Below are 23,500 nucleotides of genomic sequence, written 5' to 3'. Positions count from 1 at the left end.
AGAATCCCTTTCAGACCAGATCCATGCTGGAACCATCAATGTTATGCAATGACTCAAATGTTTTATCTGCTAAAACCCTCCCTTGTTGGAACCCATACTTCTCCCAGCAGTAATTACAGTTGAGTTAACCCCTTCCCAGCTGACCACTGCCCTTCCTAACCTTCCCCAACGGTCAAAGACGGAGCAGGTGCTTGCTTGCGGGGTATACTCAAGATGCTTGTAATCAATGTCAGGAACAGGTGCTGGCTTTCTAATTACGATCATGAGTGATAGAAGGTTTGACCTTCTTCAATACTTGTTTTGAAGATATATCTAGCTAATGTGGGGTTGATAGGCAAAGAAAGATTAAAACAAATTGCAAAAATATGTTTTCCCAAAATGATCTCCTAAAAGTTGACAATAGGGTGACATGACACAATATGCTTCTTGAGCATTCTTTTAACAGGAAGTAAAACTATTTTTTACCTTCTCATGCTGATCTAGATAAAGACGCTTAAGCCATGGATGGAGTCAAATAATAATATGCCTTTTTTAAGTAATACAACTTGTTTAATTCGAGGGTTGTAGCTGGGGGAAGTTTGAATGTAAGAAAACATTACATTTTCTTCTCAAACACGTATAACACTTGTCAAAAACAGATTAATAGAAGTAGTTTTTTATAATATATCTGCGACAAAGATATCACACAAAGAATTCCCACAGCATTCCAGGAATACCCCATATTACTGGTAAGTATGGAAGAGTTTGAATCTTAATGATCAAACCAAGATATCCTAAAAGTGAGTGAGTGAGTATGGTTTTGCGCCGCTTTTAGCAATATTCCAGCAATATCACAGCGAGGGACACCAGAAATGGGCTTCACACATTGTACCCATGTCGGGAATCGAAACCCGGGTCTTTGGCGTGACGAGCGAACGCTTTAACCACTAGGCTACCCGACTGCCCCAGATATCCTAAAAAACTTATGCAACAACCAAACACAACAATACCAAACAAGCTCATCAACGCCAACTTTTTACACTGGTTTCCACCATATGAATTAACCAAAGATCATGTGATGACAACAAAACAACTGACAGAATAAAACATTGAAGTTCTTTCTCAAAAATGTATTTGATTTTTTTAACGATATTAAAGAGTAAGCTCTTTTGTGCTGCATAGTTGCTACACCCCTTTATGCTTCTTTTAGAACTTGTTTTGAGCAATTATATGTTCCAAAATAGCAGTGGCCGTCAGTAGCCGAGTGGTTAAAGTGTTCGTCACGCCCAAGTCCCGGGTTTGATTCCCGACATGGGTACAATGTGTGAGCCCATTTCTGGTGTCCCCCGCTGTGATATTGCTGGAATATTGCTAAAATCGGCATCAAACCATACTCACTCACTCACTCCAAAGTAGCATGTGATTCTACAAAAATCTCTCTACATGATTATAATGTTTGATACAATGTCCAGTTTCTTATTAAGGAGAGTCAATTCACACAAATAAATCAGTTGGAACAGCTGGGATGGAAACACGTTTCTTGAACAGTAAAGGGTGAATAGACATGGGTTAATTGAAAACCTCGCAAGTTTCATTCAAGTCTTTCAAACCTAATTTGTTTGTCTGTTTAATCTAATGAGGTATTCCAGTCTCGCAAATATCCTAATAACACAGAGATAGTGGAGTGCAATTGGGCTCCACACCAAGGGTGTACATGGTCCCTCTTTAATGCAAGTCAATGACTTTTCGCCATAAAATTAATTATAATCAAATAACTTTTCTGGTAGCAGGCAACATGGACAAATTAACAGATAAACATACTGTGTATTTAGCGTTATGATAGCTGTAGATTTGACGATGAAAAATTGATTTTGAAACCGAGCACATAGTCAAATCAGCTGTTTCAGTCAGAGGTGGTAATTGTTATTTGAAACTTCTGATTTACCTATCAGAAATAATATTTAAAAAAGAAATCAGAAATAATAATGGTTGTCTGTAAATAATCTGGATCAGACAATCCAGTGATTGACACCAAATCATTCTACACAATCAGGGGTGGTAATTGTTATTTGAAACTTCTGATTTACCTATCAGAAATAATATTTTCCAAAGTAAAATCACAGTCAAATTCACATTATCATGATATGAAGTAAAAGGAGGATTTAAAACACTAATGCAAGTGAAAGTTTATTTTATCAAAAGGAAAATATGTATTTTGAATTATACATACCTTGAACAAAATAAATTAGTCAAATATGAATCCTGTGTATAATTGGAATATGGTTAATATTTTATTTGATTCTAAAATACAGCAAGTCACATAAAATAAAGGTACCTTATATTTGTATGCAAACAAAGCCTCAAATTTTATGATTTTGTTTTATCTAACAACGCCTGGACACTAACTCCGTCCAGTAAACTAATTTGTTTGTTTTATCCTTGTATATTACAAGCTCGTATTTCACATGATATATGTCATGTTTGTTCGTGGTTAAACACCATTCTCCACAATATTCCAGTTATATGATGGTGGTCTGTAAATAATCTGGATCAGACAATCCAGTGATTGACACCAAGTCATTCTACACAATTTGATCAATGACATGCATCAACCAAGTCAGCAAGCCTGACCACCCAATCCTGTTAGTCACCTCTTATTCCCTAATGCTGTTAGTGTAACTAACTTCATCTGTCAACCCTTGAATGAATGAGTTGCCTTCAACTCTACTTCGCCCTGTATTTCAGAGATATCAAGGTGTGTTTGTCACTAGAATCTCAATTTAGAAAGAAAGCCTGATGTGACGAATGTCAGACACTGATCATATTCATGTAACCTATGTGAGTGAGTGAGTACGGTTTTATGCCGCTTTTAGCAATATTCCAATCTCTGTCTGACTGTCCCGCACAATCTCTGTTTTGCACTGTCTCTGTCTGTCCATCTGTTTTGCACAACCTCTGTCTGTCTGGCACTATGACTATCTTGCGCAATCACTGTCTGTCTTGCCCAATTTCTGTCTGTCCATCTGTCTTGCACAATCTCTGTTTTGCACTCTGTCTGTCCTGCACAATCACTGTCTGTTTTGCACAATCTCTGTTGGACTGTCTTGCACAATCTCTGTCTGTCCATCTGTCTTACACAATCTCTGTTTGTCCTGCACAATTTCTGTCTGTCCCTCTCTCTTGCACAATTTCTGTCTGTCCATCTGTCTAGCACAATTTCTGTCCGTCTGTCTTGCACAATTTCTATCTGTCTGTCCTGCACAATTTCTGTCTGTCTGTCCTGCACAATTTCTGTCTGTCTGTCCTGCACAATTTCTGTCTGTCCATCTGTCTTGCACAAATTCTGTCTGTCCATCTGCCTTGCACAATTTCTACCTGTCCATTTGTCTTGCACAGTTTCTGTCTGTGTGGCACTATGACTGTCTGACTGTCCTGCACAATTTCTGTCTGTCTTGCACAATTTCTGTCTATCAATCTGCCTTGCACAATTTCTGTCTGTCTGGCACTATGACTGTGTAGCACAATCTCTGTCTGTTTGTCCTGCACATTTTCTGTCTGTCTTGCACAATTTCTGGCTGTCCATCTGCCTTGCACAATTTCTGTCTGTCTGTCTTCCACAATCTCTGTCTGTCCATCTGTCTGTCCTGCACAATTTCTGTCTGTCAGTATGTCTTGCACAATTTTTGTCTGTCTGGCACTATGACTGTCTTGCCCAATTTCTGTCTGTCCATCTGTCTTGCACAATCTCTGTTTTGCACTCTGTCTGTCCTGCACAATCACTGTCTGTTTTGCACAATCTCTGTTGGACTGTCTTGCACAATCTCTGTCTGTCCATCTGTCTTACACAATCTCTGTTTGTCCTGCACAATTTCTGTCTGTCCCTCTCTCTTGCACAATTTCTGTCTGTCCATCTGTCTAGCACAATTTCTGTCCGTCTGTCTTGCACAATTTCTATCTGTCTGTCCTGCACAATTTCTGTCTGTCTGTCCTGCACAATTTCTGTCTGTCTGTCCTGCACAATTTCTGTCTGTCCATCTGTCTTGCACAAATTCTGTCTGTCCATCTGCCTTGCACAATTTCTACCTGTCCATTTGTCTTGCACAGTTTCTGTCTGTGTGGCACTATGACTGTCTGACTGTCCTGCACAATTTCTGTCTGTCTTGCACAATTTCTGTCTATCAATCTGCCTTGCACAATTTCTGTCTGTCTGGCACTATGACTGTGTAGCACAATCTCTGTCTGTTTGTCCTGCACATTTTCTGTCTGTCTTGCACAATTTCTGGCTGTCCATCTGCCTTGCACAATTTCTGTCTGTCTGTCTTCCACAATCTCTGTCTGTCCATCTGTCTGTCCTGCACAATTTCTGTCTGTCCATCTGCCTTGCACAATTTTTGTCTGTCTGGCACTATGACTGTCTTGCACAATCTCTGTCTGTCCATCTGTCTGTCCTGCACAATTTCTGTCTGTCAGTATGTCTTGCACAATTTTTGTCTTTCTGGTACTATGACTGTCTTGCACAATCTCTGTCTGTTCATCTGTCTTGCACAATATGTCTGTCTTTCCGTCTGTCTTGCACAATCTGTCTGTCCATCTGTCTTGCACAATTTCTGTCTGTCAATCTGTTTTGCACTGTGTCTGTCTGTCTTGCACAATCTCTGCCTGTTATGCACAATCTATATCTGTCTGTCTTGCACAATCTCTGTCTTTCATGAACAATCTCTGTCTGGTTTGGCACACTGCCTCTTTCTCCTGCCCAATCTCTGTCTGTCTTGCACTCTCTCTGCCTATCTCTCCCTCGGTATGTCTCTCTTTCTGTCTTCCAGTCCAGGGAACTACTGATAAAGAGTTAACAGTTTTTCTCTTCACCTCCAGCATGTACACCAGCACACTGTATTGATCAGGTGCAGCATGCAGCTCGCTCGTGTAACACCGAGCCAAACACTCCCACATAATCCAGCCATTCTTACCATGTCCCTTCGGACAATTGAATAACACTATCACCTCGGCTGGCACATTGAATAACACTCTGCTATAATCATGATAATGAAATGGAAAGGCACTTGGCAGTTCAAGTCATGCTTCTGCAAATTCAACAAATAAATGGTCAAACAGGTCCTTTTTTGTACTCTGAACATTTTTTTTGCCACTACCAACTGATGCTAAGATTAAATCTGATCAACTGGCCCTTTTTCGTATCTGAACATAACATTTTTTTACAGAAAACAGGCAAACAGGTAAAAAGCCTGCCAATATGTTAACTGGTCAACGGCTAATTTGATACTTTGAATTTATTTTTTTTACTACAAATTGGTTCCAACGGGATAGCTGGATAGTTTTGGTACCTCTATATATTTTTGGAATTAATCATTTTCAAAATATTTCAACACAATAATTAATTTTACCAGTTGATTTATAACATGCCTGTAATCTGCCATCTTGCCTTTCACTGATTATTAATGGGATATAAAGCTTTAGGGTTGTCATTGATTTTAGTATCAATATATCAACTGAAAAATACTAGGAGATATTGACACATCAATAAATTATACAACAGAGAGTAATACCAGATTACAAAAAGCTTTTTACAGAACACAATAAACATTTAGTATCTGTCCCAATTGAATAGATGAAGCAAGTTCAGAGCCTTTGGTGAGGAACCCACACCATCCATTCTAGTGAGTGAGTGAGTATGGTTTTACGCCGCTTTTAGCAATATTCCAGCAATATCATGGCGGGGGACACCAGAAATGGGCTTCACACATTGTACCCATGTTGGGAATCGAACCCGGGTCTTCGGTGTGGCGAGCGAACACTTTAACCACTAGGCTACCCGACCGCCCCCATCCATTCTAGAGAGACATGTAATCCATAGCTGCTTGATTTGATGAGGTTATTCAGTATAAACCATTTTCAATTTTAAAAAGAAAGTGAAAAAACAATTGAAATGAGAAATGTAGAAAAATAATGTATACAAAGTCAATCCATTGTTCTTACATGACAATTACATGTCATATCAAAATATTTTTTAATGTACAGTTTACAGGTATACGCCTATGCCATTGAATGAGAAGCTGTTCACCATGGTTACATGAGATTATGTTCTCTAAATCATATAAAACTACTTCCACATTCCTGGGAAAACTCCGGAGATTTGCTTGTGTTAATAAATACAGAATCTTTGTTAATGACCACACTGACAATTTAACCTTGAAATGAGGTCATTGCATATGTTGTAAAAAGTCAGTGTTTGGGGCTGCATGTCCATGATTGACCTTGCCCTTGTGAACTATCTGAATACCCACGGGAACTCCATGCCAAATCAGGGGCAGTCAGCCATATTGTGTAGTGATTTATGAAGTGGCTTCGGCCACTGTGATCACATCTTTATTACCGCCTTTAAGTGAACAGCCAATTCAGCAATGATGACTAACTCCTAGGTCTCCCATGCTCACGGACAAAACCTTGGAAATCCCTCCCATTACTGTTGATCTTTTCAGTCACTTTAAGTCCATGTGTTATAATACACCGTCTACAAACTGAAAAAGTTGGAAGAATGATGTTGGATGATAAATAAAACATCACCCTCGTCTCTAGTCCTGCACCATCACCGTGGAATATATTTATTTTATAAAAAAAAAAAAAAATCTAGAAATGCATACAAAAGCAAGTCTAGCCGGCTCAAGCTAGCTCTATTCAGTCATGTCTTTTTTGGGGAGAGGACCAGTCGAAATAGCACCCGCATATAAGTCCCTTCCTTATAATATCAGAGAATCTTGTTCAGATGACAGCCTAGCACTGGTAGTGCTCCCATCTAGTTTTCTGTACAGCTTGGGCAGTGGGGAGAGGCGTAAATGGGGGGGGGGAGAGAGGGGGATACTGAGGGGACTACCAGGGTGACCAGGGATGGCTGATCCCCATGGGATGGTCTGAAATCAGCATAGGGAATTTTTTTTATTTTAAGAGTCTAGAAGGATATTGTGTAATATAAGATTTCAGAGACGAAATGTTAGTCTACCGAGTGTCTTTTGATATCAAATATATCAACACGACTTGATAAAAGTGGAAAAACTCCTCAGCAAACCTCAGAGTTTTCCACTTTTGTCAACTCTTGTTGATATATTTGATATCAAAAGACACTCGGGTGGGATTCTCTATATCACCGACATACTGCAGTATTATGTCCATTCTTGTAGCCAAACTGGTCAGAATGTTGGACATTTTGAGCATAGGCAGATCCAGAGGGAGGTCCAGATCCCCCCCTTTTGAAAACCAAATGTAGTATGTTGTAGGCACTAAATTGAGTGAGAGAGGATTTTGATATTTGAACCCGTCCCTTTTAAAAATGCTGGATCCGCCCTTGTTGAGCAACCCTGATAATTGCTGGTGGTTGTGAGGAACATTTCGCAATAAAGTTTGTTATTATTTCGTCATCGTATGTATAAAAATCCATGAGATAGCCTACCAGACATGTCATAATATAAAAATTATAAGAACTGAAACTTTGTGATTAAATAGAGAACCTATTTATATCAAATTTATCAACAAGAGTCAAAATAAGGTTTACTTTGTGCTAACAAGGAGTTTTAAACTTTTATTGACAAGTGCTGATATATTTCATGTCAAAGACACGAGGGTGAGATTCTGTTTATTATCCAAAATCTTTCTTCAAACTTTTTCAGTTTGTAAACTGGAATAACTACTGTCTGAGTGTAAATATACAGTTACCGTATTTGATGTAATAAGCGCCAAGGGCGCTCTCAAAATTAGAAATAGGGAGCTCTTATTAGGATGTTATTTTGGTGGGGAAAAAACAGAGTTGAAAGATAAATTTCGTGGTTTATGCTGACAGCCTGAAATGTTTATGTACGACAGATATATTTTTTCAGATTTAAATGCCCATAAGTAAAGGTGCATATAACACACGAGTGCGTATTATACGCGAATAAATAAGTCTTATGTACATTGATCAATTGGAAGGGGTGCTAATTGGGATTGTTCACTAGCCAATATATTAGCAAATATCACCGTGGGCGCTTAATAGAGCGGGGCGCTTATTACGTTGAATACGGTATGTCTATTCTTGTAGCCAAACAGGTTAGGATGTTACTGTTGGACATTTTGAGCATAGGCAGATCCAGAGGGGGGTCCAGATCCCCCCCTTTTGAAAACCAAATGTCAAACTATTCCCTATGGGACATTTGTAACTATCTCTTGAGACCTACAGCGGGTACCTGGGTAGGGTCGGGTAATACGTGGGTGGAAAATTTGGACTCGTCTCAGCCTTAGTACTGATGTCATTTGATTGTGATGTCATAGTAACTGATGATGTCACAATGTTCTGCAATGCAACTTGATTAAACTTAATTGCAGTGATATCCATGATATCTTGGGAAGTATAGCTTGATCTCACACAAGCGGGATATAATTATTTATATATATATATGTCCTGTGAAAGTCTACCTTATTATTCTCATCAAGGTAGAAATTTTATTACTTGCCCGTGAAGAGATCGCCCGTTTAATAAACATACAGCTTTATTACACATTGTGTAATACCAAAACGCGTGCTTATGTACTCTCGGAACACGTTTCACGAACAAATATTGAAAGCTCTCAACATCCCTTGGCGTATTCAACGACATTGTGTGTTGAGATGATAGATCACTGGGAGGAGCTTATGCACACTCGATGACCCCAGCAACCTTGTTGCTAGGCTGACGTCACATGGCATTGTTTCGCCGATGGATCTTGCAACAAAATTCCACAAATTACGTCATCGGGTATTGTGACGTGATTGTAAACTTTGATGTGCAAGGCCCCGTTCCACAAGGCGATCGTACTCTAGCACAACGACAGTCGTTAGTCTAAGTTAAATTATGTGAGTTGTGATAGCCTTAGCACTACGATAATTTTGTGGGACAAACGCCTGAATTCTAAAGCTGGACCATTGTATGATATTAAATTCATACGTTTCAACTTTTGACGTGTTTGAAGTATTATTCTGTTAAACTCAATTGGATTATGCCATGGATCGTGTAGGTGTCAGCCTATTTACACTCAACAGTATAATTCTAAAAACATTTTAATGACAAGTAATAAATAAAATACTAAACTCGCTCTCGTGTAAAACCAATTTTATGAAACTCGTGAATAGTTGTAGTATCTGACTCGCTTTCGCTCGTCAGATACCAGAACTATTCACTCGTTTCATAAAATTGGTATTACACGGGAGCTTGTTTAGTATTCTATATTAATATCATATTACTTCAACTGACCAATAAGTGTTGAGAACAACAATATGATAAGGTGATTTGAAATGGAGTTTAACTTTCAAAATTATTTCACGTATATAGCAAATTTCGTGCATGTGTGTGTGTGGCTGCTTGAGTTAAGTCTGCCATTTTTATATTACTGTCCCACCGAGACACCATGCTGCAGTTTACCCCGCTCATACACAATATACTTTCTCTTACCCCCTTAAATCACATCTTCCCGAGACAAGGGCGTTAGCTAATTATTAAAGTCAGTTTCCACCTTTGCCGACCTAGGATGGAATTCAGAGTTACATTTTGGCTGGACTAACGAGTCTATGCATAGTTCAATCAAAATCGCATACCAAACTAGACATCCGGTTTGTAAACAAAATGGACTTCAAAGTGCATATTTCGGTCAACTGAAGGATTTGCAAAGCATGTGTAGCGCCAACTGCGTGTCAACAGAAATTTTACAAATCTTTTCATGTTTTTAATCAATGTACTGAAGTCATTTGATGCACTTTGCAAGGCCTGTTTTATAACAATATAGATCTTGATTTATCGATCAGATTGTCTTGAAAGGGTGCCGCCATTATGTTTGAAGCAATTGCAAGTGATACGAGAGGTGGAATCTTGTTGGTTAATAGCAAGGATATAGGAGGGACATAACTCAAAATATCCACTAGTGGCGCTACGATCGAGCCTGGAAATTCCAGCCTAGTTCTGCAAGGGTGGAAACTGGACTTTTATAGTCAGTAAACGCCCTTGCCTCGGGAAGATGCTTAAATCAAGGCCTAAGGCCAAGCATCAGGCAGGGAAACAACAAGTGCCATTTTTTAACATCTGGTGTAATGATGTGACTAGGAGCTCCAACCACTGACCTTCCAGATGCAGATGCTTTATCTACTACACCAGGGAGGCGGTTCATCCACAATATGCACATCCAAATAATGCCAAGCTATTACCTTCAATCTACTTGGGTTATATTACCTATAGCTTACCTTACACATAATGTTGAATTCTGATTGGCCGAGACCCATTCTATTATTTTGAATGTACCCCAGTGACATGTAAGTGACATTTCTTATGTTCCCCACTTGAATTACCAAACTGTTGGCTTTCCATTTGCAAAATACCAACCGCAATGTATCTCAAAATAATGATATGATAAGCCATTCTCCAGATATTTACCATAATTTCTGAATAAAATAGATCAAAGGGGAATAACTCTAAGTTTGTTTTATGCCGTCTGGGAGAAATGCCTAACTGTGGTATTCTTACCAATTTGGATCAAAGCATGCACGCATAAGGCATATTTGCAATATAATCAGGAGTGCGGTAAAAAAGTTTGTTGTCTACTGGTACCACAGGTAGACAACTTATAATGTAGCATTATTCATAATTTACAATATTCCTTGCCTCAAATCATTACAAAGACTCTTTTTCAGTAATATTCTTGACAAAATACTTTGTTAAGGCTGGCCTAAGTGAAACAAATACTTGCTAGGTTAAAATAATTTTTTGTACAAATACATTATAATAAGAACATGAAGAACATATATTGCACTGAACATGAATTAAATTCCAAATCCACGACAACCAATCCCAAGTAGAAACCTCATCCTGTATCACTGTCAATGACAGTGAACCCCAACGTAGCATTTCCACATTCCAAAATGTAAACATCATAACTGGAACATAAACCAATATTTCCTCTGCCTATTTCTCCAGCTTGTCTCAATGAATCTCCAGAGTACCATCCCCTCCTCTCCCCCTACTACCCCCCCCCCCCCCCCCCCCCCCATCCCCGCCCGAGTATCCAAGTGAACAACCCCTTCCTCCACCTCCTAATAGAGTCCCTAGTGGACTGCTCCTTCCTCACCCCTTCACCACCCCACCTCACCCCCACCCCCCACCCCCACCCACCCACCCCCCTCCTAGTAAGCCATCCCATGGCCTGCTCCCCCTGAAGATCCTGTGGCCTGCTCCCACTTCCTGGTTGGAAGGAGTGTACATGTGCCAGGTGTCAAGTAGCCAAGCTGACCACACATCACCTTTGTACTGGGTTACCTCTGCTGTCTCCTGATTGCCCCCTTACACTCTCCTAGAACTGTAACACATCCCTTACTCATCCAGTCACTCTCATCCCTTCACTACTGCAAGCCTCTATGACCTCCCTCACTACTGCAAGCCTCTATGACCTCCCTCACTACTGCAAGCCTCTACCACCTCCCTCACCACTACAAGCCTCTACTATCTCCCTCACCACTGCAAGCCTCCACCACCTCCCTCACCACTGCAAGCCTCTACCACCTCCCTCACCACTACAAGCCTCCACTTCCTCCCTCACCACTGCAAGCCTCCACCACCTCCCTCACCACTGCAAGCCTCCACCACCTCCCTCACCACTGCAAGCCTCTACCACCTCCCTCACCACTACAAGCCTCCACTTCCTCCCTCACCACTGCAAGCCTCTACCACCTCCCTCACCACTACAAGCCTCCACTTCCTCCCTCACCACTGCAAGCCTCCACCCCTTCCCTCACCAGTGTAAGCCTCTACCACCTCCCTCACCACTACAAGCCTCTACTACCTCCCTCACCACTACAAGCCTCTACCACCTCCCTCACCACTACAAGCCTCTACCACCTCCCTTACCACTACAAGCCTCTACCACCTCCCTTACCACTTCAGGCCTCAACCACCTCCCTCACCACTACAAGCCTCTATGACTTTCTTCACCACTACAAGCCTCCACCACCTCCCTCACCACTGCAAGCCTCTACCACCTCCCTCACCACTGCAAGCCTCCACCACCTCCCTTACCCCTGTAAGCTACTAACTACTACTAAAACACCCTGACACTACCATCCCTTATATCCCCTTCCTCCAGGCACATACATAATCAGTCCGTCTCCCCTACAGCTCTGCAAGTGTGTGTAAACATATTTCCAACAATTAGCTGCGCTCACTATGATCAGAACCACCTGGTCTCCCCGGCCTAACTCAAACCCCATGGTCATAAAGAATATCTCTAAACAGACTGCCACTGTTTGGCAACACAGCTCCACTGAGATGACATTCTGGATCAGCCTTGCTCAAACACCTGGTTATTGCCAGTGTCACAGACATTCTAATGTTGAGATAGGAAAAAAGGATGATCATTCCCATGAAGTTTTTAGAAGCTACAGTGACAGTGACTCTAGAACCTAGTCTGGCAGTGACTCTTGAACCTAGTCTGCCAGTGACTCTAGACTCCAGGCTGGCAGTGACTCTCGAATGGACACTGCCAGTGACTTTAGAATGGATGCTGTCAGTGATTCTAGAACCTTGTCTGCCAGTGACTCTCCAGCCCAGTCTGACAGTGACTCTAGAACCTTGTCTGACAGTGACTCTAGAACCTGGTCTGTCAGTGACTCTAGAACCTGGTCTGCCAGTGACTTTAGAACCAAGGCTGTCGGTGATTCTAGAACCTTGTCTGACAGTGACTCTAGAGCCTTGTCTGACAGTGACTCTAGACTCCAGGCTGGCAGTCACTCTAGACTCCAGGCTGGCAGTGACTCTAGAACCTGGTCTGCCAGTGACTTTAGAATCTAGGCTGGGAGTGACTCTAGAATGGATGATGGCAGTGACTTTAGAACCTTGTCTGTCAGTGACTCTAAGCTGACAGCATCGTCAGTGAAGAGAAGAATCTGCAGATATCATCACATTCCTACTTAGAACATGAACCGAAAATTCTTTTTAAGTACAAACTCCAAACAGATTCATTGTAGGATAGGTAGTTCCAAACCAAATAATCTTTCAGTGTAATGATCAAACGAAAAGCTGTTTGAGGGAGTATGTCAAGACGGTACGTACTGATCCATAAACCGTCATTAGATCACACATTCCTCTACAGTCGCTGAGGCCAACTAGACAGCATTATGACCCTTTGTTTGCCATATAGGAACCTCAGAGGCCATTAACCCATTAGCACCAGTCACATTATCTGGAGTTTATGAGCACCAAACAAGAAGTCACATAAACCATGAAGCGTTAACAGGATCTCAGCCTGTCCTCCTCGACACCGATTTAGAGTCTGTGTGAGGGGGTAACATCACTGGGTCATATTGCCAGGCTCTCTGGGTTATATCACCAGGTTTACCCTGTCTCCTTTAGTACATCACTCAGTCAGCATCTACCTCCTTCTCACCCCCCAGAGTCTTAGGAGAACTCCCTGACCTATACCTCTCTCTCATCCTCACATCTTACCTCGACCTCCCTGTGTACATATCTCTCATCCTCACATCTTACCTCGACCTCCCTGTGTACGTATCTCTCATCCTCACATCTTACCTCGACCTCTCTGTATACATATCTCTCATCCTCACATCTTACCTCGACCTCCCTGTGTACGTATCTCTCATCCTCACATCTTACCTCGACCTCCCTGTATACATATCTCTCATCCTCACATCTTACCTCGACCTCCCTGTGTACATATCTCTCATCCTCACATCTTACCTCGACCTCCCTGTGTACATATCTCTCATCCTCACATCTTACCTCGACCTCCCTGTGTACATATCTCTCATCCTCACATCTTACCTCGACCTCCCTGTGTACATATCTCTCATCCTCACATCTTACCTCGACCTCCCTGTGTACGTATCTCTCATCTTCACATCTTACCTCGACCTCCCTGTGTACATATCTCTCATCCTCACATCTTACCTCGACCTCCCTGTGTACATATCTCTCATCCTCACATCTTACCTCAACCTCCCTGTGTACCTCTCTCTCATCCTCACATCTTACCTCGACCTCCCTGTGTACCTCTCTCTCATCCTCACATCTTACCTCGACCTCCCTGTGTACATATCTCTCATCCTCACATCTTACCTCGACCTCCCTGTGTACATATCTCTCATCCTCACATCTTACCTCGACCTCCCTGTGTACATATCTCTCATCCTCACATCTTACCTCGACCTCCCTGTGTACATATCTCTCATCCTCACATCTTACCTCGACCTCTCTAGCCTATACTTCTCACTCCTACAACCACACTGGCTCACCCCTCTTCTCCATCTCTTAACCACTCTTCCCCATTTCTACTTTCTCTAAACCCCCTTTCCTCTCCCTCTCAACTCCTTATGCACTCTCTCTAATCCTTTTTCCACTCTCTCAAAGCCAGTGTTGAGTCTCTCTAAAACCCCTTTCTCTATATCCCCTTTCTACTTTCTCTCAACTCCCTTGTTCTATATCTCCTTTCCACTTTCTCTCAACCCTTTTTCTCTATATCTCCTCTCCCTTTTCTCTCAACACCTTTTCTCCATATCTCCTTTCCACTTTCTCTCAACCCCTTTTCTCCATATCTCCTTTCCACTTTCTCTCAACCCCTTTCTCTATATATCCTTTCCACTTTCTCTCAACCCCTTTCTCTATATATCCTTTCTACTTTCTCTCAGCCCCTTTCTACTTTCTCTCAGCCCCTTTCTACTTTCTCTCAGCCCCTTTCTACTTTCTCTCAACCTACTTTCTCAACCCCTTTTCCAGTCTCTCGAAACCCCCTTTCTACTCACTCTATATCCCCTTTCTACTATCTCTTAAACCACTCTATGAATGGCAATTATTAGAAATGACACAGAAATGCATTTAATTTTGTATTTCTTAATTTCAAAAATTTTGTGAATCAGCCTAGTTCATATTTAGCGTTAATTTGATTAGATGCAGGTCTACATAAGAAAATTACATGTAATTAATTTCATTATTAATGAACACATTGATACATCGTGAAACGTTTGAGGGAATATATTGATAGTATACTTTCCTATCAATGACACCCCTAGTTGGCAGAGCTAGGTAAGATGGCGAGGTCCCTCATTGCTTGTCATAGTACCCTAATGGTGTGGCTTGCTGCATGTGTGTCACTGGCTTGTCTGGTCCAGTCCTGATTATACACAGGCCACGATAGAGCTGACTGCTGCATAAACCAACATTCAGCCACCACATCCCTAACTGTGTGAGACCGCATCCGTGGTCTAGTGGTAGAGGGTCCGCCTGGAGAGCGGAAGGTCCAGGGTTCGATCCCCGGCAGCGTCATAACAAAAGACATTAAAAGATGGTACTTGTTGTTACCCTGTCTTGTGCTCGGCATTAAGGGGCTAAAACAAGGACTGGTCAGCTCGGAGTCAGTATACTGTGTGGGGTATTCATGTTAAACTGCGGAATGGTATCTCAGTGGGCTAGCACTATAAACCGGCATCAGTCCGGACTAGTACAAGCAGCCACACACACACACACATACATACACGTGCATGCACGTCGCTATATAAGTGCAATAATCTTGGACGCGATGTTAAACCCCATTTCACCTCACCTCACCTCACCTCACCTCACCACCTAACTGTGTGATGACCTGCACTCCTCCTGCTGGCCCCCTACTGCAGTACAGCCAGCACCAGGGTCAGGCCACGCCACACCCACATCCCACCCCCATCCACCACCCCCTCCCTGTCAACTGACCTGCACTCCTGAAGTCCTCCTGTTGGCCCCCACACAGCAGCACAGCCAGCACCAGGGTCAGGCCACACCCCCAATAGTATCCAGGGGACACCCAGCAACCCATTGTATCACACTGGGGCCAAATCTCACACAGCTTGCACCTGAAAGTATAAAAAGTTTGTTGTAGGTTTATACAACTGGTCGACCACCTCCATGGTCTAATGGTAGAGCGTCCGCCCGGAGAGCGGAAGGTACAGGGTTCGATCCCCGGCCAAGTCATACCGAAAAGACGTTGAAGGATGGTACTTGTTGTTTCCTGTATGGCACTCGGCATTAAAGATCTAAAACAAGGACTGGTCAGCTTGGAGTCCGCATACTGTGTCTGAGTGGGGTATTCATGTTAAACTGTGGCATGGTATCTCAGTGTGCTAGCACTACTAATCGGCATCAGTCCGGACTAGTACAAGCAGCCACACACACACATACACGTGCATGCACGTTGCTATATAAGTGCAATAATCTTGGACGCGCGTTAAACCCCATTTCACCTTGTCATAATTTGGTTGTCTTGTATTCAACATGTTCAAGATGTAAATATCTGGGTCAAGCATTTTGTCATCTTCTACCACCAAACTGTGTTATTTGTTTGTTTCATGTTGAGATTAATTGTAACAAATTGGCTCGAATACTCATTTCAAACAGGATCGGGTGGTCAGACTCGCTGACTTGGTTGATGCATGTCATTGTATCCCAATTGCGTAGATCGATGCTCATGATGTCAATCACTGGATTGTCTGGTTCAAACTCGATTATTTTCAGACCGCCATCATATAGCTGGAATATTGCTGAGTGCGTCGTTAAACAACAAACAAACAAACAAACTGAAAATAAACATACATGACAGTTTACAGTCTACTTTTTCTGTGTAGAGCTGAATAATAGTTCAAATATTATTTATACCATACAATAGTTCACATACAGATACAATGTACAACATTACAACAATGCAGATGTGAATACAACATGTACTATGTACAACGTAATAGCAATGACTGGAATACAAATGAATAATTTCCCCAGTGTGCTACACAGGGCATTTGTGAAGATGTTTAAGTGTGCAAGCACACTGAGCTCCATTGAGGCTATTTGGAATGTCTTTTTTTCCTGCAATCAATGTTGTGATTCACTCAAGTCACCAACACGTCAGGCAACCATAACAGTTTCCATTGATGGTGTTTATGCAATTACTGCTTGTGATTGAGAGCCATAGACTGGGTCTATCTTCAAACCTGAAGTGTGCCATTTCACGTAGAGACCAGACAGTTGTAATATAGAAAATATAACTGTTTTCTTTTAACATTTTTCATACGGTGCATTATGTACATTCATATGGTCATTCTTTTGCATATGTTTGTCCAATATATTGTGAAAAGTTTCATATCATTTCTAGGGTCTGTGTGGGGGTTGCTTAGCATCAACACTCAGGGGTGAGCATGGGGATACCTAGGGTCACTGTAAGCATTCAGGGGTCAGAACGGGGATACCTAGGATCACTGTCAGCAGTCAGGGGTCAGAACATGGAAACAAAGGATCACTGTCAGCACTCAGGGGTCGGTATGGGGGATACCTAGGATCACTGTCAGCACTCAGGAGTCAGTATGGGGATACCTAGGATCACTGTCAGCACTCAGGGGTCAGCATGGGGATACCTAGGATCACTGTTAGCACTCAGGGGTCAGCATGGGGATACCTAGGATCACTGCCAGCACTCAGAGGTCAGCATGGGGATACCTAGGATCACTGTCAGCACTCAGAGGTCAGCATGGGGATACCTAGGATCACTGTCAACACTCAGAGGTCAGCATGGGGATACCTAGGATCACTGTCAGCACTCAGGAGTCAGTATGGGGATACCTAGGATCACTGTCAGCACTCAGAGGTCAGCACGGGGATACCTAGGATCACTGTCAGCACTCAGGGGTCAGTATGGGGGATACCTAAGATCACTGTCAGCACTCAGGGGTCAGCATGGGGATACCTAGGATCACTGTCAGCACTCAGAGGTCAGCATGGGGATACCTAGGATCACTGTCAGCACTCAGAGGTCAGTATGGGGATACCTAGGATCACTGTCAGCACTCAGAGGTCAGCATGGGGATACCTAGGATCAGTGTCAGCCCTCAGGGGTCAGCATGGGGATACCTAGGATCAGTGTCAGCACTCAGGGGTCAGCATGGAGATACCTAGGATCACTGCCAGCACTCAGGAGTCAGTATGGGGATACCTTGGATCACTGTCAGCACTCAGGAGTCAGTATGGGGATACCTTGGATCACTGTCAGCACTCAGGAGTCAGTATGGGGATACCTAGGATCACTGCCAGCACTCAGGAGTCAGTATGGGGATACCTTGGATCACTGTCAGCACTCAGGGGTCAGCATGGGGATACCTAGGATCACTGTCAGCACTCAGGGGTCAGCATGGAGATACCTAGGATCACTGCCAGCACTCAGAGGTCAGTATGGGGATACCTAGGATCACTGTCAGCACTCAGAGGTCAGCATGGAGATACCTAGGATCAGTGTCAGCACTCAGGGGTCAGTATGGGGGATACCTAAGATCAGTGTCAGCACTCAGGGGTCAGCATGGAGATACCTAGGATCACTGTCAGCACTCAGGAGTCAGTATGGGGATACCTTGGATCACTGTCAGCACTCAGGAGTCAGTATGGGGATACCTTGGATCACTGCCAGCACTCAGGGGTCAGTATGGAGATACCTAGGATCACTATCAGCACTCAGGGGTCAGCATGGGGATACCTAGGATCACTGTCAGCACTCAGGGGTCAGTATGGAGATACCTAGGATCACTATCAGCACTCCGGGGTCAGCATGGGGATACCTAGGATCACTGTCAGCACTCAGGGGTCAGTATGGGGGATACCTAAGATCACTGTCAGCACTCAGGGGTCAGCATGGGGATACCTAGGATCACTGTCAGCACTCAGGGGTCAGCATGGAGATACCTAAGATCACTGTCAGCACTCAAGGGTCAGTATGGAGATACCTAGGTCAGTGTCAGCACTCAGGGGTCAGTATGGGGATACCTAGGATCACTGTCACCCCACACCCCAATGGGTCTTTAAGGGTTAAAAGGGACTTGCAGTTGCCCCCCTGGATTTTTTATAGAAAACAGTTTTATTTGAATCATGAAAATACAAGTTGGGGACAAGTGATACTTGTACAAATATTTGCCTCCCCCTGTCCAAAAAAGTTAACTAAGGCCTTGGAGCGACCAGCACAACAGAATGTAAACTAACTCCTTTATTTTTTCCATTGGAAATTTAGATGACATAAACAAGATTTCTAAATATCCTCTTTGGAAAAGTTAAATACTTTGAAAACAGACTGTTTAATTAACATTCTAGAAGTTGGTAAGTCGGTAAGAAAAACATACAATTTTATGGATAACTTCTGAAACCGAGCGCTTAACACAGGAAATCAGAAAAACAACTTGTAGTTCCTCTGGAGATCTGAGATACGACACAGGCAGGAAGAGAAGTGTGTCACAACTCAGTGGATATTTCACACTTCAAGGAAATCTAACATGTGGTATTGTTTCAACAAATATGCCCTTATGTCACGGTGTTACTCAATCACTGGACGACCCCCCCCCCCCTCCCCCGACTACACTCCACCCCACCCCATCCCCCTCCTCTCATGTTCCCCAGCTGCATCTGAACAAAGGCTACAATCAGCCAGCCTGATAAGCTGGATGTGCAGATGTGGTTGGATCTCACACCGCAATTGCTACCACAACAAAAACACTGTACTTGTAGTTCCAAATATAACCCCAAGTAGCATCTCCTGTTTACTGCTTTCATAAACACTGATAAGCTTGGTGGTGATGTATTATTAACTTTGGAGATTTTCTTCAATTGGCCAAGTGAAATCAAGTTTCTTACATACCTCTACAATAATGTTAATAACGTAAGCATGAAAGAAGTTTTCGTGCACTTATGAACCATTTTTTGATAATTAAAAATCATCATTGCTGCATAAATATGTAAAGTAATTAATAATAATTAAACAAACGAACTGTGATGTATGTTTGTAACAACTAACGGTCAAGAATCCTAATGACCAACTGTGCCTCGTCTACCAGTCAGTCACGGACAAAACATTGCCGTTGATTCCAAGAGGGTGGCTAATCAGCTGGTAAACGACCGATCGCTGTCAACTGTACTGTCAACGCACAGAAGAACGCCACAGTCATCACTTGCATATAGATTCCATAACATAACTCTCACCTTTCTAAAGAGCGTTGTTTCCAAGTAGCATCCCTCTGTTACAGCGGCTGTAGCATCGAGCGTTATCTACTCTGAGAGAAGCGGCCTGTGTGTCTGAGTCTCACCGTATCGGGTGTCCGCGCCCGTAACAGTGGGGGTTCACGCCGGATGCGGAATACGGAATGAGATTTGACAGCATATCACTAAAAGTAGAAATGACCTGAAATTATCTTGGCTTCGCCCGTGTAAAGCTTTGATGCCAGAAAAGATCAGTGAGATTAAAGCGCGCCTCCGGAGATAGGTTTGGACATTAAATATATATGGTTTATCTCATGTCATTCATCGTGATAAATGTTCTATGGACCTGTTCTCTTTCAGTGTGGCACTGATGGACTATCGTGAGGCGACCAAAGTCAACTCCAGCTTGCTACACCTTACTGCCGATAATCACGTTATCCTGTAGAGTAATCATTCGTGGTGTATAGAATGTGTTGTGAAACTAATCAACGGGCTGACAAACCCGTGTAGCTGCAGGTTTAACATGTCGTAAGTAATAAGTCATGGCGGAAAGAGGCACATCGTCTTCAAGCGAAGTCGCAAATATGGTCTTGTCCAGAGGAGTTAATGGTTTTCTTTGGAAAGGGTTTTATTGTCTTCTGTGAAGTGGTACATGGTCTTCAAGGCCGTAGTACAAGGTCTTGTTACATGTCTTGTTGGGAAAATGTCTGTGGTCTAGGTGGGAAACTGTTACATGTCTTCTAGGGAAAAGGTGCATGGTCTAGGTGGGAAACTGTTACACGTCTTCTAGGGAAAAGGTGCATGGCCTAGGCGGGAAACTGTTACACGTCTTCTAGGGAAAAGGTGCATGGTCTGGGTGGGAAACTGTTACATGTCTTCTAAGGCAAATGTGCATGGTCTAGGTGGGAAACTGTTACATGTCTTCTAAGGCAAATGTGCATGGTCTAGGTGGGAAACTGTTACATGTCTTCTAAGGCAAATGTGCATGGTCTAGGAGGGAAACTGTTACATTTCCTCTAGGGAAAAGGTGCATGGTCTAGGTGGGAAACTGTTACATGTCTTCTTGGGAAAAGGTGCATGGTCTGGGTGGGAAACTGTTACACGTCTTCTGGGGAAAAGGTGCATGGTCTAGGTGGGAAACTGTTACATGTCTTCTAGGGAAAAGGTGCATGGTCCAGGTGGGAAACTGTTACACGTCTTCTGGGGAAAAGGTGCATGGTCTAGGTGGGAAACTGTTACATGTCTTCTAGGGAAAAGGTGCGTGGTCTAGGTGGGAAACTGTTACATGTCTTCTAGGGAAAAGGTGCGTGGTCTGGGTGGGAAACTGTTACATGTCTTCTAGGGAAAAGGTGCATGGTCTAGGTGAGAAACTGTTACACATCTTCTAGGGAAAAGGATTGTGGTCTAGGTGGGAAACTGTTACATCTCTTCTTGGGAAAAGGTGCATGGTCTAGGTGGGAAACTGTTACACGTCTTCTAGGGAAAAGGTGCATGGTCTAGGTGGGAAACTGTTACATGTCTTCTAGGGAAAAGGTGCATGGTCTAGGTGGGAAACTGTTACACGTCTTCTAGGGAAAAGGTGCGTGGTCTAGGTGGGAAACTGTTACATGTCTTCTAGGGAAAAGGTGCATGGTCTAGGTGGGAAACTGTTACACGTCTTCTAGGGAAAAGGTGCGTGGTCTAGGTGGGAAACTGTTACACGTTTTCTAGGGAAAAGGTGCATGGTCTAGGTGGGAAACTGTTACACGTCTTCTAGGGAAAATGTGCATGGTCAAGGTGGGAAACTGTTACATGTCTTCTAGTGAGTGAGTGAGTATAGTTTTACGCCGTTTTTAGGAGGGAGATGGTACATAATCTGTGGAAGATGGTACATGATCTGTGGGAGATGGTACAAGGTCTGTGGGAGGTGGTACATTGTCTGTGGGAGATGGTACATTGTCTGTGGGAGGTGGTACATGGTGCATAGGGAGGTGGTACGTGTCCCTGTGGGGAAGTGGTACATGGTCTGTTGGAGGTGGTACATGGTGCGTAGGTAGATTGTACGTTTCCCTTTGTGGAAGTGGTACATAGTCTTTGGGAGGAGCAGGTACATGGTCTGTGGGAGGTGGTACATGGTGCATAGGGAGGTGGTACGTGTCCCTGTGGGGAAGTGGTACATGGTCATTGGGAGGTGGTACATGGTGCGTAGGTTGGTGGTACGTGTCCCTGTGAGGAAATGGTACATGGTCTGTGGGAGGAGCTGGTACATGGTCTGTGGGAGGTGGTACATGTCCGTGGGAGGTGGTACATTGTCTGTTGGAGGTGGTACATAGTCAGTGGGAGGTGGCACATGGACCGTGGGAGGTAGTACATGATCTATGAGGAGTTGGTACATGGTCTGTGGGAGATGGTACATGGTCTATGGAGGTGGTACAAGGTCTATTGAAGGTAGTACATGGTCTTAGGGAGGTGGTACATATCTGTGGGAGGTGGTACATGATCTGTGAGGAGGTGGTACATGGTCTGTGGGAGATGGTACATGGTATATGGAGGTGGTACAAGGTCTATGGAAGGTAGTACATGGTCTGTGGGAGATGGTACATGTCTGTGGGAAATGGTACATGATCTGTGAGAGGTGGTACATAGTCTGTCGGAGATGGTACAAGGTCTTTGGGAGGTGGTACATGGTCTGTGGGAGGTGGTACATGTCCATGGGAGGTGGTACATTGTCTGTGGGAGATGGTACATTGTCTGTGGGATGTGGTACATTGTATGTTGGAGGTGGTACATGGTCTGTGGGAGGTGGTACATGGTCTGTGGGAGGTGGTACATTGTCTGTGGGGGGTAGTATATGTCTGTGGGAGGTGGTACATGGTCTGTGGGAGGTGGTACATGGTCCTTGGGAGGTGGTACATGGTCTGTGGGAGGTTGTACATGGTCTGTGGGAGGTAGTACATGTCTGTGAGAGGTGGTACATGGTCTGTGGGATGTGGTACATGGTCTGTGGTAGGTAGTACATGGTCTTCGGGAGGTAGTACATGTCTGTTGAAGGTGGTACATGGTCTGTAGGATGTGGTACATGTCTATGGAAGGTGGTACATGTCTGTTGGAGGTGGTACATGGTCTGTGGGATGTGGTACATGTCTGTGGAAGGTGGTACATGTCTGTGGAAGGTGGTAATGGTCTGTTGGAGGTGGTACATGGTCTGTGGTAGGTAGTACATGTCTGTGGGAGGTACTACATGTCTGTGGGAGGTGGTACATGTCTGTGGAAGGTGGTACATGTCTGTGGAAGGTGGTACATGTCTATGGGAGGTGGTACATGGTCTGTGGAAGGTAGTACATGTCTGTGGAAGGTGGTACATGGTCTGTGGGAGGTGGTACATGGTCTGTGGAAGGTAGTACATGTCTGTGGAAGGTGGTACATGGTCTATGGGAGGTGGCACATGGTCTGTGGAAGGTAATACATGTCTGTGGAAGGTAGTACATGGTCTGTGGG

General features: G+C 43.5%; 1 protein-coding gene across 1 annotated transcript in view; it reads right to left on the bottom strand.

Annotated features, from left to right (window-relative positions):
* The window catches only part of LOC124122861, a 196,455-nt gene extending 176,270 nt beyond the window's left edge, over positions 1 to 20,185 (bottom strand). The window contains exons 1-2 of the mRNA XM_048383500.1: positions 20,027 to 20,185; positions 15,740 to 15,879 (exon numbers count right to left, since the gene is read on the bottom strand). Of these exons, the coding sequence (XP_048239457.1) occupies positions 15,740 to 15,842 (103 nt within the window). The 5' untranslated portion in view covers positions 15,843 to 15,879; positions 20,027 to 20,185. The remainder of the gene's footprint in view (positions 1 to 15,739; positions 15,880 to 20,026) is intronic.
* Positions 20,186 to 23,500: the final 3,315 nt, after the last annotated feature.

This window comes from Haliotis rufescens, unplaced genomic scaffold (genome assembly GCF_023055435.1).
Source record: "Haliotis rufescens isolate VD_foot unplaced genomic scaffold, xgHalRufe1.0.p SCAF_49, whole genome shotgun sequence".
NCBI lineage: Eukaryota > Metazoa > Mollusca > Gastropoda > Lepetellida > Haliotidae > Haliotis > Haliotis rufescens.
This window is presented reverse-complemented; position numbering and strand designations above follow the sequence as displayed.